The sequence below is a fragment of the Propithecus coquereli genome, unplaced genomic scaffold (assembly GCF_000956105.1).
Source record: "Propithecus coquereli isolate 6110/MARCELLA unplaced genomic scaffold, Pcoq_1.0 Scaffold5, whole genome shotgun sequence".
NCBI classification, from domain to species: Eukaryota; Metazoa; Chordata; class Mammalia; order Primates; family Indriidae; genus Propithecus; species Propithecus coquereli.
The window spans coordinates 11,108,848-11,129,059 of NW_012150840.1; the positions used below are offsets into that span (position 1 = coordinate 11,108,848).

A 20,212-nucleotide genomic window follows, 5' to 3' on the forward strand; every position below is an offset into this window, starting at 1 on the left:
CCTTCCCACACCTCTCATGCTGCAGAGTAAAAGCTTCTTGTGATTAGAACAGAAAACCAGCTGCCATCTCCCTGACCAAATCTCCCAGCGTGTGTTTGCAGGATATCCTGCTCTCTCTATCATCCTAAAATATGACTATTTCAAAACGTGTCAACCTGGACTCCTACAGCTGTTGCTATCTTGTGCAAATTAAGCCCAGATAACACAGCTGGGACTCCAGCCCCAGGCTTGTCCAGACACAGATGTCACCAGCAGGAAACAGAAAAGCCAGAGGAAGAGCTTTTGTGCAGCCACTTTCCTTACTAAAGAACATCTCCTCACATGTACTCAGCATCAAATTGGTATTAACTGATCAACACATAAGTGTGCACATAAGAATAACATCTATTGGATGTTGGGCAGGGGGGAGGGGGAGGCAAGAGGAGGGGACGGGTATATGCATACACAAAGAGTGTGATGCGCACCATCCGGGGGATGGACACGCTTGAAGCTCAGACTTGTAGGGGGAGGGGAGGCAAGGGCAACATACGTAACCTAAACACCTGTACCCCCATAATATGATGAAAAAAAAAAAAAAAGAACATCTCCTGAAAACCTACCTGCCCTGAATTTTCTCACCATCCCAGCTCAAACTGACTGAGAAAGCTGCCAGATCTCTGTCATGTCTCAGAAACATCCAGCGACATACTGGATAAAAATAATCAAAAAAGAGGAAGCACATCAATACTTGACAGTTTTGTCAACAGAAAGCAGTTCTTTCTTGGCATGTGGCCATGGGGTACAGCTACACAGGCTCTTCGAGGCCCTGTATCTCCCAAGCTGTGCCAGCAGAGCTCCCTTGGCAGGCATGGAAGACTGTATGTTCAAAATGGTACAACATCTCCCATCTGCTGTGCTTTTCCCCAGTGTGATCCTGACACTTCTCCCGTGGAGGGGGTGGTCCACGTCCCCTCCGCTTGAATCTGGGTACGCTTGAGACTCATGTCAACTAACAGAATAGAAATGACATTGCATGACTTCTGAGCTAGATCAGAAAAGATGATACAGCTTCCACCTTGTTCACTGGAACACTTGTGCTTGAGGCCTTGGGCCACCACCTAGGGCCAAGAGCCCTGAGACAGCCACACTCACAGAGGGAGTGCACGTGAGCACCTATCAGCAGTCCCAGCCTCTAAGTCCTCTGGGCCCAGGCACCGGACGTGGCGGTGAACAACCTTCACATGATTCCCGCCTCCATCTGCGGCCTCACCCTAAGCCTTTGAGTCTTCCCAGCTGAGGCCCCAGACATTGAGAAGCAAGGACAAGCTTTCTCTACTGGGCCCTTTCCAAAATCCTGACCCAAAGTCTCCATGAGCTTAATAAGATGGTTCTTAGCCGAGCACGGTGGCTCATTCCTGTAATCCCAACACTTTGGGAGGCCAAGGTGGGAGGATCACTTGAGGCCAGGAGTTCATGATCAGCCTGAGTAACATATTGAGACCCCATCTCTACTAGAGAGAGGGGGAGAGAGAGAGAGAGAGATGGATAGATAAATTTTTAAAAAGTGGTTCTTGGCTGGGCGCGGTGGCTCACGCCTATAATCCTAGCTTTCTGGGAGGCTGAGGGGGAGGATAGTTGCAGCTCAGGGGTTCAGTGAGCACAGTGAGATCCGGTCTCTAGAGATAAGAAACAAAAAAAAGACAAAAAAAAAAAAAATACACAAAACCACAAAATCCAGCCAGGCGCTGTGGCGCATGCCTGTAGTCCCAGCTACCCGGGAGGCTGAGGCAAAAGGATCACTTGCAGCCCAGGACCTGGAGCTTGTGGTGTCTACAATCACTGCACTCTACCCAGGGACACCGAGTGACATTCTGTCTCAAAAAAAACCAAAAAACAAAAAAAAACAGGGAAAAAGTGGTTCTTGTTTGGGTGGTTTGTTCCGAAGCAACAGTAATGGAAACAGTGGGTGACACTTTGTGAGTCTGGTCTCATATCTGAGCTACCAGATAAGCAGCTGGTCTTGGAAATAGAAGTTTTTAAAAAGGAAAAGCTACCTTTTACTGAGCGTTTACTTTGTGCCAGGCGTTATGCTAAGGGCTTACACGCATGACTTCATTTAATCCTTATTGCAATGCTTGTGAGTAAATACTAGAATTATCCCCATTTTGCGAAGAAGAAACGGGCTCAGAGGTCAAGGACTTTGCCCAAAGCCTGGTCTGCCTCATTCAGAGCCCACAACACTGCACCAGCCTATGCTCTCTGGCCACTTGGAGAGAGGAGCTGTTTCTACATGGGAGACTGGGAACATGGTTTTCTAGTTCAACATTCCAAGTGTGGGAATTGCCTGAAGAACCCAGGTGATGGGATACAGCATGGACAAGCATTTGGACGTCAGAGCTGGGGAAGGCCCCCTGCCCTGAAAGGTCGCAGCTGTGGCCTACCCACCCTATTACCAACTCCTCCTGATCCTACCCATTCTTTAAGGTCTAACTCCCACCATCAAGGCCTTCTGGTGAATTCTGCCTTCTCCAGATCCCACCTCATGTCCCCTTGGCACGCTATTTCACCCTGTGTCATACTGTCATGGTTGTTTGGGGTGTGTTTACATAGCATGGCTCCTGAGGATGGGAGAAACGCAGTGGAAGAGACATATATGTTACGTGTACAATCAATTTATCCTATTTCCTACAGCACCCATACGACAGCAAGCACATCAGTTTCTCAGGAGGATCTGCTGGGTGACTAAATTGGTTGTGAATCATAATCCACACACAAGGCAAGCACTCCAGGCTCTGTGACCCACATTTCACCCAGGGTATCACAGAGGAGAAAGAATCCAAGGGCAGGGATGGAAACAGCACCGTTCACCCAGACACTGCCTTCCCCCACCACCCTGCGGGCAAGGAAGCCCCGATCACAAAGGCCCAAAACACTGCGAGCTGCCATGTTGAACCACAAGCCCTTAATAGCCCTGGAAACCTACGAAACACAGATTACAGTTTCCTGTGAGTCACTCCTCAACATCTCCATCTAAGAGCAGGGAGGGACCAACCTCAAGGACCTCCTCAGGCCAAGACTAGCTTTGCCCTGACTCACTGTCTTTCAGTCTATGCTGCGGATGCCTTTTCTGGTTCCTTCCTCCCATCTCCACATCCACTGGGATGGGGAAGATGAGGCCTGCACCTGCACTTTGCCAGCCTATCTCCAAAGATTACAAATCCAATTCCCCGTGAGACGGAGCTGAGGATCTTACTGTGGTTGGGCAAACTCAAAACCGCAGATTCCCAAGACACTATGCCTCAGTGTCTGGGGGAAGCCAGTCCTTTCCTTCCTTCCCTGTACCTGGGCAGGCAGGCTGAAAAGGCATCCCCAGAAACTGCTGGGAAATTGCCCAAATGCCTGTTCCCTGTCTTTGGTGAATGCCCGCGTGAGGAAAGATCTTAGCATATCTCCTTTCGGGTGGATAGGAATAATCTGACTCTTCCTAAAAGGTCATTGTCAATGCCCTTCCCATCAGCTTCTTCTCCGGTATACTACATAGCAAATCAAGCACCATCAAGTTTATGAAAAACCTAAAATTGGCTAGACTCTTGGCCCATGCAACCTACAGTCATGCATATAAAGCCACAGACTCACATGTTAGAATCCCAGGGAAGAGATGTGTCCAATTAAGAGGAAGGCGGGAAGGAAGACAACATCCCAAAGTAAATTAAAATTAGTCCCACTCTTCTCTCCAGCACCCAGAGGATTCACATGGGCCATGGCAACACTTCTTCAAACCTCCTTTTAATCCCATGCACTGTCCTTCCACAGAAGTGCCCAAATTTCCTGCTCAAAATTCCTCCTTTACAAGAGTGTTTGCAGGACTCTAGCCTTTGTCCCCTCCCCTTTCCTCCCACCATAAAGTTCAAAAGTTCCAGTAGCAGCAAAGTCAAAATTATCTTTGTGAGGCGGGAGAAGGAAATAGACAGAAGGCTTCACTCCCAATCAATACAGATTGGAGCATTAAGGAATGAACAGTGAAGTCAAATTTGTCTCTCATGGTATTAATCTAAATACGTAAGTGGGCACCACAAAGCAAGCTCAGCTCTCCTCCATGGGGAATGAAATCACCATGCTGGCCTGACACGGCCCATGTGGCCACAAACTCAGCTGCAAAGCCAGTGCCCCAGGAGGCGACTCCAAGAGGACCCAGAGCAGAGAATCGTGGCATCCGAATGACCACGTAGGACTCTGCCATTGACAAATGAGCCTAAACCCTTTGTGAATGTTTATATTACTTTTCTGGTTAAAAATTTTTAAATTCCATAAACAATCATCTATGAACTTACCTGACATCTATATATACTTCTTTTGTTTAAACAAAAACAAAACCACAACACAAATACAAGTAAAAACAAAAGCCCAATAAGGTAGAAATTTCTGAGATGGCCCAACTTTTGGACAGTTGTATATAAGCACAATTTTGGTTCAGGACAAATACTAACAAGAAGCAAAGCTGAGGTGACAGAATGATGGCTGAGGTTCATATTGTGCTTTTGGAGGGGCCCTGGGGGAAAAGGGAAATGAGAAACTAGCTCTCAGGTCTTGTGCATTTTAGGGTCATCTGGTCCAGAGGTGCCAGGGGCTCTGGGTTGAAGCAGTGAAGGATCTTCTACCTGCAATTCCAGATGTGAGGATGATCCAACTCTGAGGCCCCGAAGACCAGGTTTAATGGCCAGGTCTAGTTCTGTTGCACCCAAACTCTGGTGAGTCACAGGGTCTGTCCTGCAGAACAAGGGGCTAGAGGAGGGTCTCCTACTGCAGTCTGTTCCCAAAGAGCAGAGCAGAAAGAGCACCACACAAGCACTCGAGAGCCTGGAATTCAAGTTCAGGCTCTCTTATTCTTTAGTTATTTGTTCTTGGGCAATGCATTAATCCTCTCTGAGCCTCAGTTTCCTCTGCCATAAAATGGGGACACCACCACCTCTGCCTGGAGTACCTCAGGGAGATAGTTTCAAATAAAATTCTGAAGTACCAAATACAAAACATGATCCCAGTAGTCCTCCCTTATCCATAGGGGATAGGTTCTAAGACTCCCAGCAGATGCCCAAAACTGCAGATAGAACCCTATATACACCGTGTTTTCTTCTATACATGTATAACTATGATAAAGTTCAACTTATAAATTAGGCACAGTAAAAGATTAATAATAACTAATAATAAAGTAGAACAATTATAACAATATACTATAAAAAAGTTATGTGAATGTGGTCTCTCTCTCAAAATATCTTATTATACTGTACTTACCCTTCTCGTGATGACATGAAATGATAAAATGCCTACACGATGAGATGAAGTGAGTGCATGATGTAGGCACAGTCACGTAGTGACACAGCGTTAGGTACCATTGACCTTCTGACGTATAGTCAGAGGATCACCTGTTTGGGGTGATCCTGGATCATCGAGCCATGACAACATTGATGGCTGGATGTCAGGAGCAGGTCATGTGGATGACTAACGGGCAGGTAGAGTATACAGCATGGATACACCGGGCAGGGGATGACTCATGTCCTGGGCAGGATGGAGCAGGAAGGTGTGAGATTTCACGACACTACTAGGAATGGCGCATGACTTAACACGTATGAATGGTTTGTTTCTAGAATTTTCCATTTAATATTTTCAGACCACAGTTAACCATGAGTAATTGAAACCACGGAAAGCAAAACTGAAGGTAGGGGTGGGGAACTGCTATATTCTTCATCCTATTTCTGTTGGGTTAGGGGGGAATGAGGACCATTTATTATTGTCACCATGAATAATAAGCTAAGGGGGAAAAACTGGATAACGTCACATTATACTAATAATCTTAAATCATATGAGAGAAGTTTATGTGCAAAAAATTTAAGTTCTTAGTTGCCTGCCCATTGCCATCTACGGGATCTGATGGGGTTATCTCTCCTTGTCACCAGCTGCCATGTAGTTGAGAAACGCAAGCTCATTTTATTATCAACTTAATCCAAATAATTAGTAAGGGTCAGTCTCCCATAGCAGAGGAGAGGGGAAAACAGCTCTCTGCACAACTGTGGCAACAGCAAAGAGATCATTATTGACCCACCTCAGGATTCCTGTCCCTAAGCACAGGTAGCCAGGAGTCCAGTGCTTGAGAAATAAAAAATGTTTTTACTGTTCCTTTCTTCCTGAAAATTATACCACCTAGAAGAACAAGGAACACTGTTATCTTTCTATCAAACACAATAAAGATGATGGCGTTCACGTTAGTAACCAGGAAAACTCAAAGACTTCACTCCCAAACCTTGACCTCGGGGCCTTATGAGTAAGTCATCCCCGATTCCTCAGACGGGGCACTGATCCTCATCCCACTCCTGCCCGCAATACTTTGGACCCCATTGGAGAGCCTGGCGGAGTAACAGGGCTCCACTGTCAGGGGACAGGGTGGCTGAAAGAAAGAGCATGAGACTCACGAATCCCGTCAGCATGGCCTTAGGTAAGTCATTCAACTTCTCTGGGTCACAACTGTAGGTACCCATTAGCAGTGACTTACCAATAAGCACAAAAGAAAGTTAAGAATGACCAAAAATTAAAGACGATCACATTTTGTCCAACCATAGTCCTTTCCTCATTCTTCCTGGATTCTGAAGGTTAACAGAATGCAGAAACATCAGCCTTAGCAAGAGCAAGATCCCATCTCTACAGAAAATACAAAAAAAAATTAGCTGGGTGTGATGTTGTGTACCTGTAGTCCCAGCTACTCAGGAGGCTAAGGTAGGAAAATCACTTGAACCCAGGAGTTTGAGGTTGCAGTGAGCTGTGATGATGCCACTGCACTCTAGTCCAAGTGACAGAGTGAGACCCTATCTCCAAAAAAAAAAAAAATACAGAAATAAAAAAAAAAATGCAAGTGTCCAAGCCTCACCTACACCATGATTAAAATGGCAGGAAGAGATGAGGTATATAGACAAGAACAGGAAATCCAAATATAAAGATGAAAACAGTTGTGTTTGCACAAGGGAATCTGGGATGTTTTTTTTCTTTTTTCAGTGATGCTTTTTCCTATTATATCACCTTCTTATCAGGCACAACTGCTCGCAGTCACAAGGATTTGCAAAGAAAGGTCTTAGCTATAAGATCAGTCACTGCCAGGGCCCTGCTGTCCCACTGGTGCTGCAAGGGCCCCACCTCCAACCCTGCTGCAGAGGCCAACATCAGGCTTCCGACTTCACAAGCTACTCCAAGGAACACCCAGGGTCCCAGGCTCCTGAAAAAGCTTATGAAATAGCTCTATAAAGGCAAGGGCTTGAAGAGAGCAAACACAGCTCATCAGTAAAGGAGTTTGAGTCCATCCAGAAAGGAACTAGGGACAAAAAAATGAAAGATTTCTTAGCAAATTGGAATTGCTGACAAACACCTGGACTGCTGTATTATGCATGATATGAGGGAGGAGAGGAAAGGGGAGGGGGACACAGGAGCAGGGGAAGATGAAAGGAAGATAAACAGTAACACTTTTGCTGTCAAGAATCCTGTTGGGATTTCCATGTTTTCACAGAAATAAGTTATCAAAGGAAACAAAAAAAAAACCCAACTTAATTGCATTTGCTTCTAAGAAGTACACTTGGGGTTTAGAGTGTGAAGGAGACTGACTTTTCTTAAATTGTGATCTAAATACTGCAGGAACAAGGGTAGCAACTGGAATTACAATAAAAATGGTGAATATATTGAGCACTTACTATGTGCCAGGCCCTAAGAGCTTCACTTAGATTATCTTATTTAATCCTCACTTTTACCCCGTAAGATAAGATAGGTAATACAATTATTCCCACTTAACATCTGCAAAAGCTAAGGCACAGAGAGTATGTCATTTGCTCAAGGTCCCCAGCTAGCAAGTGACAGGGCCAAGCAGGACTCAAACCCAGTCTCACCCAGAACTCCCTGGGCTCATCTCAATGGAAAGCAAGGTTCGCATCATTAAAAGTGGGCACTGAAGGAGAAGACGTCTGGTGTTGTTTGGAGAGTGTCTGTAGGGAAAAGGGATATGCATAGGAGAAGACACAGTGCTGGAATCCAGGATGATCAGAACCACAAACATTTCTTGAGAATCTCCTAAGTGCTGGGCACGACCAGATTTTGGGGAATAGCTGCAGGAAATAAAGCTGTTACACAGAGATGGAAAAGGGGGGCACAGGCACTCCATTCACCTTCCAAAATAAGACCACAAAACTCAAAATAAGACGTCTTTGGCCCGCCCTGAATATTTCAGAGTCTTCAAAGACACTGTGCAGCAAGAATGTCAAGCTGACGTGGGGAAGTCAGGAGGGGATGTGAAAAAAGCAGAACTGATGCAGCAGAGAAGTGAGGGAGATAAACATATCGCCTTCTTCCTGGGGCGAAAGCATTTTAATTACCAACTGGGAGTCCAGCAGAGCCATAAAACTGGCCGGCTGTCCCAGTTGATCAGGCCAGAGGCCATAACAGACAGGACAAGGCAGCATTTTTCAGGGGCTGAGCACTTCGAGTTAAGGCCGGGTCCAGAGGCAGCAAGAGGCACAGGCTGGCACAGTTAGAAGGGCTGGTGGGGATTAATCCCTTTCAGTGGCTTCAGCTGAAATAAATCCACCCGTTTCAGCAGGATGGCTGGCTGCAAAGGCCGTGCAGGGCTGCCTAAAATCCTCACACCGCTAAGAAGGGAAATCCAGCCCTATCCTGTGTACGACTAAATAAAAAGGAACGGAAGTTTCTCCTACTCCGTGGAAAGAGGGAAAAAAGCACAGCGCCATTCACTGAATGCAGTGCCTGCGTGATACTTGGCGCATACTATTTTGTGCCATCTGAAAACAACACCGCTCTTTTCTATATTGTCCACATTTTACAGATGACCTTCCTGGAGCTCCAAGAGGCTAACCACATGCCCAGAGTCAGGTGCTTGAGAAGTAGCTTAAATCCGAGCCTGGCTGATTCCCAAGTCAGGGCTCCTCCCACTAGACCACACAGGTTCCCAAAGTCAATCTTAAGAGGAAAAATGCTTTCTTCTCAGATCAAAACTGCCAAGTTTCCCACAATGAGCAAAAACCCTGAGGAAGTTAGGAGGGAAAGGACATGCAATCCATAGCTTTTAATATGTCTAATTTCTATGTCTCACACTTAGAGCAAAGTGGACTGCACGGGAGGACGGGGTCCTCCTATAAGTCTGTTGGTGGGTGGGGATACAGAGGCACACAGTTAAAACCACCTGAGCAATCCTAAACCCCGTCTGAAAAAGGCCTGTGTCATTTCAGAAAAGTGGGCAGGAAGCAAGTGTAAGTCACAGCAGCAGCAAAGGTCAGAGACACCATCACACCCCTTGCTCAGCTCCAAGGACAGAAGGGGCATTCACCTAACTGCGTCCTGCCTCCAGACGAGGACTGTCCTTGATTTGCTGTGAAGCCACAACGTGATTCATGTGATCGGAGCATCTTCTCTCAGCAAGGCCATCTGTTGTGCCCTGGGCAGTGATGGGGAAGGGGAGCACCTGGGGACTCCTGTCAGCTGTTTTCTCCACTAAACCACTCAGTGAAGACCCCCTTTCAGGAGATCCAGCCCCTGCTACAAGCAGCCCGGAAGTGGGGAACCTGAGCACACTGCAGCCGGACACACAGACGCAGACACACTGCGTATTCATCACCTGCTCCCGAATACACAGACATTCACGCTCTAAGTCCTGGGCAGGACCTCAGAGACCATTTCGTCCAAACCTCTCATTTTACAGATGAGGCATCTGAAGTTCAGAAAGATCACAAGATGTGCCCAAGGCCACCCAGCCGGTCATGTCAAGGACGGCCCTGGGGCCCACATTCCTTCCACTGCACCAGAACGCCTCTTACACAGATGCCCAATTAAGTTTAACCTTCTCTGAGCCTTGGTTTAATAAAAGCTATAAGCCTTTCCCCCCAGAATGAACCTGCATAGATTCCAGGGGGTTCACAGGCCCTGTGCTGACAATCCTCACTTTATAAGAGGAACACAGCATGGTTCTATGACAGGCTGTCAGGGTAGTGACAGGGACTCCACAGTAAAGACCTGGGCTCCTTGGACCTGGGGAAGCAGCTGTTTTTTTCCTGGCTCAACCAGACCACTGACAACACTGCTTTGTGTCCTATCCAGAAGTGACCCTGAGCTACCTCATAGGAATGAGGGGAAGCACCAAGTTAAGGAATAGAAATTTTGCCAAGAGACATGGAGGAAAGGAGAGATGGGCAGACTCTTATCTCCTTAAAGATCCGGAAGCACAGCTCTTGACCCTGAGCAATGACAGTGTCACAGGCCACCTGCAAGAGGTGGTCACTACATAGTTGCTACCATGTTTGCTTGGGGAGGGATGTGGAGAAGGGAAGAGAAGAATTGATTAAATTGTCTAGGTAATAGTGGCACAAATCAGAGGAAAGAGAGGCAAAGGGAAAGAGGCTAAATATTCTTCTGGAAATCAGAGCCCACACACCTTTTGAAGCCCACCTTGCCTTGATCTCAAGCCCTCACCAAGGCCATTTTCTGCAACTAAGAGCTCATCGTCCAGAAATCCTGACCAAGACCCTTCACACAGCATCATCATCTGCTCCAGCTCCGACACAAGCTCCACGAGTGCCTAAGTGTTGCCCAGGGTCCCTCTGCTTCCTGCCTCACTCAGTAAGCTGCAGAGAAGCCCCAGATGTGACAAACAGGAAGCAAGAGGAGGCAGGACTCTAGAGCAACCCCTGGGGAAATGAAGGCACATGACCCACAAGACCAATGTCCCCCATGAAGCCTCCTCAGCGGTCCCTCTGCTCCACCAACCACTGGAAAGGAGGGAGGTAAAAGAATCCAAAGGGATCACCAAGGATGCCATTTGCCTCCCGGGAGGCCATGCTCTTCTGGGCACTTGGGCCTGCCTGTCCCGCTAACCTTCTCAACCCTCCTGTCCCTTCCACAGTCTAATCAACTCCTCCCCCCTCCTTCAGATCACATCTGAAACACACTTCCTCAGGAAATCCTCCTCCAACACTCTTGTCCAGGCATGTCTCTTTCTTAGTCATTCTCATAATACTCAGCACAGTCTTGACTTTACATTTTTCTGTTACTTTATTTTGATCAAGGTCCATCTTCCTGACCCCACAGGGAGCTCCCTGAGGGCAGGGCCTGTGTCAGTTTTTGCTGACTGCTGTATTTCCAACACCAAGCACTCAGAATGGCCCATAAGAGAAAGTCATCTTTGTGCAGGAGATGGCCACCAAAGTCCAAGGTTCCCAGGTCAAGTTCAAGAACCGAGAGATGCAACCAGACTTGCAAGTCAGCCCTCTGGCCACGGTGATTTCTTCTGCTGAGTCCTGTTCACCTGGCTGGTGATTTGCGTCATTTCAGTTTTATTCACTTATGTGTGCATTTTGGCTTACAGAACTTGTCTCTGCGTTCATGGAAAATGCTATCCGTCAACCAAACGCGATGCTCTGGAACATGCCTGACAGCTGCTAGCTAACCTGAGGTATAGCCTCCCGCAACCAAAGGATAAATCCAATTCTTGAGTGCTTATACACCTTTGCCTGGAAAAATCCTCAAAACACATCTGTCATCCTCCAACACTCTGAAAGAACCCCAATGAGGAGGATAATGGGGCAAGAGATTCAGAAGGACATGAGCCAGGCACCACCGGAAATATCTCAATCAGGGATGCAGTCATGAGGTATACAAAGAGTCATTTACTTACCTCCCGAAAAGGACCAGGAATTGGGTTCTCCAGCTGATACTTCGCTGCCTCCCAGATCCACTCTGGGAATGTTTTATGGTTTCTTATTTTATTCTCCTGTAGGAAAAACTGCTTTTATGGCTATTCCTCATTCTTTTCTAGGCAAGTGTCATGCCATATTGTCCCTGGCCAGGGTGCCTGTGCCTTAGTGGCATCATTCATGAAGTGGAATGTGCTCTACCACATGTGTAGAAACAGGGGCACCAAAGCGTGAACCTGGTGGGTCACAGGGAACCCCAAGTCTAGCAGCCAGCAAACTCTCAGCCATGAGAAATCCCACCCAGGGGCTTTGGCCAGTGTCTGGTCCAGGAACACTGCAGGGCTTAGAATGTCAGAGCCAGCCGGCCTGAGGCTAAGGGGGAGATGGAAGCTCTGTTGTCCTTGCACTGATGAAAACACACCTTCAGCGTCCTGCCTCGTGGACTTCGAGAGCAGGTTGGAGAAGAGCGTGAAGCACACGTGACATAGAATTGATAAAGGGGACGCTATACGGGCCTCCAGCTGCAAGAGGAGCAGCAATCAAACAACTCAACAAAACCAGGACGGGCGCCATGAGGAGCACGATGGGCAGTGCCCAGATGGGAACAAAAGGAGAGCTGAGGCTGCACAGAACGGACTGGGGTGGATCCAGGCAGCGCGGCGCAGCGGCCTGCTCCAGCAGCTTCTGGCAGCTGGCAACAGTTGCAGCGGAGACATCAGCCAGAGAGTTAGCCAGCACTGTGACCAAGGGTGCAGAGAGAGGAGGAGGCAGAGGTGTTCAAAGTTGGTGACAAATGCACCATCAAAATGTCACACCTGGGCATCCAAAACAGGTTGTTGGACTCAGACAATTAGGATGGATCAAGGACCAGGGGATTCTAATGAGGATAAAGAGCACATTCCATGCAAGTGAAGTGTGTATGATGTCCTCAGATAAGAGAAAGGGAAGTTTTGCGTTTTGAGATCCTGTAAGTAAACCAGTTCAAGTGATACTTCATTCACTCATTTATGCATTCATTCCTTCTATCGATACATTTATTGAGGGCCCTACTATGCATCAGGGACTACGCTGGGAGCTAAAGGCACAAAATCTACTTGGAAACATAAGGGATGCTCCTAAAAACACAGCCAACCAAAAGAGGCGGCCGGGGAATGCAACTTAGCTTGGCCTTCAGGCCAGCACAGTGTTCTGTCTTGTTATGACCCGTGAATGCCTACCAGCTGCCTCATAAATTTACTTACCCTGGCTGGAAGGCATTTGAGCTTGCAACCACTGGACTAGCAGCTCTAGTCCCTTGTCACTCTAGTAGTCTTCTATGTACTGCCAGGTTATGCATGTTTAGCAAATGACTACTTAGCACTGATCACAGCAAGGACACATGCTGAGTTACTGGAAGGAGAAGCAGCCACGTTTGAGTTGAGCACAGAAAACTAGGAAAGGGGTGGACAGGCAGAGAGCTGAGGCGAGGGCACCCCTGCAAGCAAGGTTAACCCCAGAGCAAGGGTGAGTGTGACGTGAGCATAGTGGTTTGGAAGCACGGGGTATATTCCCGGAGGAGAGGGGAGACCAGCTTGGCTTAAGGGGAAAGTGCCTCTAGAAGAGAAGAGGAAGACAAGGTGGCAAAGACCCTACAAGAGCTTTAAGCTGACATCTGAAGAGAAGAAGGCAGGCGTGGCTAGTCCCAAACCAAATACAGTGCACCAGTTGCCTCTGCCCTTTCAGCTATAAAATTAAGAATGAGTAGCTTAAAACCTAAGGAAGGCATAGGCAGGAGAAAAATCAAACCTTAATGAAATGTGGATGCTATGGCCCTGCAAGCAGAATGACGTTATTCCCGATTATATGAAACTGAAGCACTATAGGGCCACAGAAAACAACACAGTGAAATATCCCAGCTGTCCAACAGGAGTGTGCAGGTGATAGTGTACTGATTAGGGACACAGGCTGACAATATGCTGACAAGAGGAGGGAGAAAATCCTGCTACAAGTAATATGTTTATTAGGGTACTATCTAGGGATAGAAACAAACATGTATAAATGCACAGAAAAACTGGAAAAAGACACACTGTCTTTACTTCTGTGTTTTCTAAGAGAAAGAAAGAATTATTTAATAATAAAATAAAAGTAATAAGACTACCTTCACTTTGGGTGAATCTTTATATTTTCCAAAGTTTCTTCATAATATCTCATCTTTTACTTATTTAACTTGTAATGGCCACTATTAAACTATTCTTCTGTCAAATGCCTTCATGCCAAGCTATCTACCTATTACACAAAATCCTGAGATCCATCTACCTACCTCCAAAAGGACAATCTTGCCACCAAAAGACCATCTTCCACCAGTGCCTTTGCTAACAATCAAGGAACTGGTCTTCCCCCATTTGATGGAGCAGAGACACATAAATCCATTTTTATAGCCAGAGGCTTTTAATAAGTAGTTTGAGGATGTGATGCTTCAGTTAATGATGTGATGTGGTGAAGCAACATAAACCAGCAGTTAAACCAGGGGTCTGAGCCACAAGTCCCAGGGCCTGAGTAAACCTGTCTGGCTGTGTGACGCTACATACCTGCGGTAACAGTTCTTCCTAGCGCTCGTCCTGCATTAAGAGTCCCTGGTCACACTGCTAGCTCCCCCCCGCCCCCCACCGGCCATGCGACTCCTTGGTAACAGACCCTGATTTTCAGCCGGGCCCACTGTCGCCCAGCATAAAAGCCTCCATTTCAAACCCAGACTCCTATGCAGCTAGCCACGGCCAGGTGACCGCGGCATGTTGGCCAATTAATCCAAGCAGTTGTGTCACACTGGACTTCCGAAAATTTAATGACCCCACTCAGCCACGTGGGGCCCCTTTCCCTGTGCTTCTGCGTCTCCTCCTTCTTCAGGCCTGTGACTTGGACCACGCAACTGGGACTCCAGCAGCCACCCTAGACCACAGGCCACAATGAGGACGCAAGCCATGGTCTGGGATGACGGGGTAAAAACTAGGAGCCTGGGTCCTGATGGCACTGCAGGGCTGCCCTAAAATCCTCCAGACTCATTTTCAAAGACAAATAAGTATATATCTTGGTTTAGCCAGTTATTTTGTGTTGTTTTTTAGGCTACACACAGTCAAATCTAAACTTAATGCAGATTATATATCAACATAGGATACCACATGCCATATACAGTTCACTGTCAGTGAACTGCAAATGACTTTTTAAAGTAGGTGACCAGGATAATAAAACATTTTGATAAATCACTTTTTACTGAACCTTTATAACGGCGATACATTTACCACCAACTACTTTCTCTTTCCCACAAAGACATACTCTTCTCTCTTGGTTCAAAGTCAACTAACACATATAATTCCTAGTATTCTGCCCTCACATGACAATGACCAAAATCCAATTCTCTGAAACCCCTAATAAAACAAGGGAAACGGGCCAGTGTTCCTAATTCTACAAAACACAAAGAAGTTATGACTCCCAAACTGGAGGCAATGGGCAAAGAAGTGGCATAACGTTTCTAAAATGATTTTCAAGTCATGCACACACCATAATGGAACAAGAACAATGGTATCACCAAGGCTCCTATTGGATATGTACAATCACCGGCAAACATCCAACAGCAGACAAATTTCAAGGTGCCACCCCAACTCCCATGTGAGATTGACAGCAGACATGAACAGCAGCACCAACCATGCACATTTCTGGGCATTGTCTTGACAAGGTCCTTTCAAACACTGTCCTATGCATAAGTCCAACTCCTGCCACAACACGCTGCACCTGAAGGCTCCCCCTTGGCAATCCTAAAACTCACTTAAGGACAAAGAAAGGGCCAGAGCTTTGTCTCCTGGATTACAGAATGACATTCAGGTCTCTTGCCTTCTCCTACAAACAGCAGAACTTTGGCAAGGTAGTTTTCCTTCTTCCCAAGAGCTTAGACTCCCAAATGCAAATCTCATAAAAGGTAAAACCTTGTATGCATAGCTTGAAATTATACTCAAATTCAAAACTTCATCGAGGAAGTGTTAGCTTTTACAAGTCTATTATCCTAGCCCAACTTTTTAAATGGGCTCGATTATGTAACATTACAGCACTTTGCCTAGTTCTCCCAGCATAAGGATATAAGAAAAAATAAAAGAAAATTCAGCATGACTTTCACACTTTCCACTAACACATTTGCTTTTTACTCCATCATCCAAAGCAATCTCTAAGCAGAAATTATTTGAAATGACATCACCAAAAGTTTTAATTTATTTAATACACTTAAAGAATAGAATTTTGGAGGAGGGATGAAAACAACCATATGATAAAGAGATAGGAAAATGCCAAAGGGAAAAAGAGAAACCAGATTTTATTTTATGGAACTTAAATGCTTCACATGCCTCCTATCTAAAATACATATCTAATATTCCATATTCTTATGAGGAGAAATTTTTCTATTATTAAGGGGGAGAAAGGCACAGGTGGAAGAGATAAAGATAATAAAGGCTATTTGAAAGTAAAGTGAACAGTATATTCACATATTTATAAACCATATATGCTTTAAAAATGTCTAGAATGATATGCCAAATGTAATAGTTGTTCTAAGAGAAAACATTATGGGTTAACTTTCTCTTTTTATCTGCACTTTTTAACTTTTCTACAACAAACACTACTTACATAATTTTTAAATATATTTTTTAAAGTAAACAGATTCACAATAACATCAACAGAAAAGACACACATGGAACAGCTTGGAAGAAAACAAAGTCTGAAGGATTTCTAGCCTCAAAGCTGAAGGATGCAGAGAGGGTGAAGTCCCTGGGGCCCTAGCCACCCCCAAAGTCCTTCAACGCAAATGCCCTCCTCTCTGGGACAGGATGCTCAAAGGATTTTAAGCACATACCATTAAGCATCCTCTCTACCACTCGGTTAAGGCAAGAAGGAGCACACACTGCCCCAGAAGAGAAGCATATTCCTACTCCTGCTGAGTCAGCCAGCATGAAAGTATGCAGCTTCTACCAGCTCACCATTTAATTATATCTAACACTTACTTCACAATCCAGTTTATGGGTTCTGGATGTTTAATAAACAGTTACTTTTCAGTTCCCTGCTAGTAAACATTAGGTAGGTATGCAATTAATTAATACCACCCCTGGGCTACCAGGAGGTCTGTAATGCTACCAGCCAGGTCATGTTCTCCAAATGGACATTGCCACCAAATCGGCTCGCAGTTTAAACAATACTCCTCTTCTCATAGTCCCTTCTGTGATTGGTTTCTCAAATTGAGGTGTTTAGGGGGGAATTCAAACAGGTGGTGTAGGTTTGCTTTACCTGTTGTTCCACAAAGAGGAAAATCCGTCTTATGATTACATATAAACTTCCCTCAAGTGGAAAAATAAATCTATGTGTTTTTTGCACAGAATATCAGAATTACACATTGCCAATTTTACTTGCTGATACGAACTCTAAATTACATCAAATCCCCCAGGTACCTCATTCCTCTCTTCCTAAACAAATCTCTCCTGGCACCCATCCCCCACCCCCACATCTCAATGCAAGGATGGAATGTATTTGAGCAAGGAGTTTCACTGCCCACTAAGGTTCCACTAGGAATCCACTCCTCCTGATGCCACAGACTGAGTCTGCAACTGCTCTTAGCCCCTCCAACCTGTCTCTTCATACTCACTGTTGCTGGACTTAAGGTCACGGTGGATGATGGGGACAATGGCCTCATCGTGTAAGTAGTTCATCCCTCTGGCAATCTGCACAGCCCAGTTCACCAGGATGTCCGGGGGAATCCTTTTCCCAGATAACACTCTATTCAAAGGCCCTCCACGAGCAAACTCCATGACCAAGCAGAGGTTGGGTTCCTTCAGACACACCCCCCTAAGGGCAATGATGTTGGGGTGCTTCAGCATGGCGAAGAGCTTGGCCTCTTGGCGAACATTCTCTATGGTCTGGCTGATGTCCTCATCGGGGTCATGGCGAGCTGCTTTCACGGCCACCTCATCCCCTATCCAGAAAGCACGATAGACCTTTCCAAAGCCCCCGATGCCAATAATCTCTTCCAGGGTTAGCTCCGCAAAATCAATCTCTAACACTGAGAAAGGAAAGAAAAAAAAAAGAACGTCAAAAACATTCTGAAAACACCATTGCACCGCCCATTTACCTGGATGGTAAGCCTAGCAAGTTGTCTGTTCACTGGGCCTTTCTGTCTCCCCATTATAAGGTAAATTCCATAAGGGCAGAAACTGTGAATAAATTATTTTCGTGTGCATTTTCCTTAGTGACTAGCACATAGTCACTAAGAATATTCAATAAATATTCATTAAATAAATTCCACTTGAAAAATCATGCAGAATCCTGGACCAAGACCAACCACTTTAAAGGGAACACTGGGGGAGATCCTTTTTGTGAGACTTATTCAGCTTTACTGCATACTCAGTGTACAAAGCACACAGTCCAGTGCCAAGGCAGACACACAGCAAGCAAACCATAGTGTAAGAAGAGCTTCTGCGGAAGTATGACCAGAGACTTAGGAAAATCACCAACTCCACAGCAGAACAGAGGACTGAGAGGGTTAGTAGGGAGAGGATTCTCAGGGAAGGCAGCATTTGACATGGGCCCTAAAGAATGGGGGGAGGGATCTCATCAGGCAATAAAGGAAATCAGTGTGGAAAAGAAGGACAATCCAGGCAGAGGGAAGAAAAAGAGCATAAACATGGAGCATGAGAGTATACGGTACACTAGGAACTCCAGGGAGTCCAGTGCAGCTGGGTTATATGCATCGGGACAGGAGATGAGGCCCAAAGCCTTGCTGGGGGTGACCAGGTCATGAAATATCTTTAAAGCCATTCTGAGGGTCTTGAACTTCACATTGTAAACAATAGGAGGCGTGCATCTTTCAGAAGGGGAGTGTTGACAGACCTGTATTTTAGAAAGGAAACCAATACTGGCACACATGTAGAATATAACCTACAGGACAGAAAGCCTGCAGCAAAAGGAACCACTAAGGAGGCCACTGCAGTATGTAGGTCTAAACCTCACCAGCAATGAATACGGGAGTACGGGGTCAATTTGGGAGACTTTCAGAACTTGATTCAACCAGGACCCGGTGACAGAGATATACAGGAAAGAAGCCTCACTGGAGACATCTCACTCCAGCAGTTGTCTGTACCCCAGTTCAATCGCTGACGTTGTCACACCAGCCACTCACTCTCCTTCCCAATTCCAGCATTGGAACCCAAGGCACTTGATTGTATCTTTAGCTCTGTTTGGAAAGGCTTCCATGGACAGATACCAGTGATCATAAGTGGGGCTAGATGTGGTGTTCAGTGCTGTATGAGCAAAGTGAATTTTATGTTTCTCTCCTGAAACCCTGTTCCCTATCTTTTTAGTCTCTTTTATCTTTACCTGGCTAATTTATACTCACCTCTCAGGGCTCAACTTAATTATCAATTTCACAGAGGAACTTCTAACCCCAAGACCAAATGAGGTCAAGTCCCCATCAAACACTTCCGTGGAAGTTTCCATTTTGCAAGATTCATCAAGGTTATAATTAATTACTTGTTCAATGTCTGTCGTCCTGCTAGATTGCATGATCCACAAAGGCAGAGATTCCCTCCACCTATTCACCACTGTACTAGCCACGCCAAACATTTGGTGACCAATAGATTGTTGAAATAAAATGAAAAGAAAAAAATCTATCTCAGTAGGAAACAAACCAAATTCAGATCTGGAAAAAAAAATCGAATTGGACTTTTGGACTTTCTGAAGCAAATATAGAGACTGATCACACTTTACTAAAAAATTAAGAAAACAAAGATATATTTCTGAACTTTTGGCAAGACCAAAAGAGGAACTGCCCACTGCTGGCTGTTCCCTTCCTTACTTAGTCAGCCCCATGACGCCTCCATTCTCCACTCAGATGCTGGTGGTGCCAAAAAATCTGTTCTTGCTTAATTATAGCACTTCTATCCTATATGGGGTTAATATTCATGTGTATTTCATTATGCAACTGGCAGTCTGCACAAAGGAGACTCTTAGGAAAAATTAAGTGGATGGTCTTTAGGTATACAAAAAATATAGTTCATCTTGACCCCAAAAGTTCCAATCATTCAAAAGGTTACTGCCTCGTCTAGGAGTCTTCCTGAAGAATAAATGGTGTGGCAGATATTGCAGACTAGCAATCAGCCTCCATCCCAAAATCCTCCCAGCATGCCTTTCAGTACTACAGAGGTCACAAAGCTAGAAACTACATTTCCCAGCCTCCTTCACAGCTAGAGTTCTGAATGCGAATTAAGTTCTGCCAATGAGATGCACAAGTTTTGAAAGGCAGAAGTGAGATGACAACCATCTTTTTGATGCTTCCCCTGGCAAGCAAGGCTGTAGAGAAGTGGGATTTTTCTACAATACTATGTCAGTGTCCAATCACTAGCTCTGTGGATGTGGAGAGGAATGTTTCACGGCCAAGTGATTGCCTAATCTCTGGGCTGCAGATGCAACAGGGTGTTCTTGAAGTCAACAGCTTCAACAGC

General features: G+C 45.7%; 1 protein-coding gene across 1 annotated transcript in view; it reads right to left on the reverse strand.

Annotated features, from left to right (window-relative positions):
* The window catches only part of MAP3K9 (mitogen-activated protein kinase kinase kinase 9), a 68,158-nt gene that overhangs the window by 43,364 nt on the left and 4,582 nt on the right, over positions 1-20,212 (reverse strand). Inside the window, exon 2 of the mRNA XM_012656308.1 lies at positions 17,362-17,775. Within this exon, the coding sequence (XP_012511762.1) occupies positions 17,362-17,775 (414 nt within the window). The remainder of the gene's footprint in view (positions 1-17,361; positions 17,776-20,212) is intronic.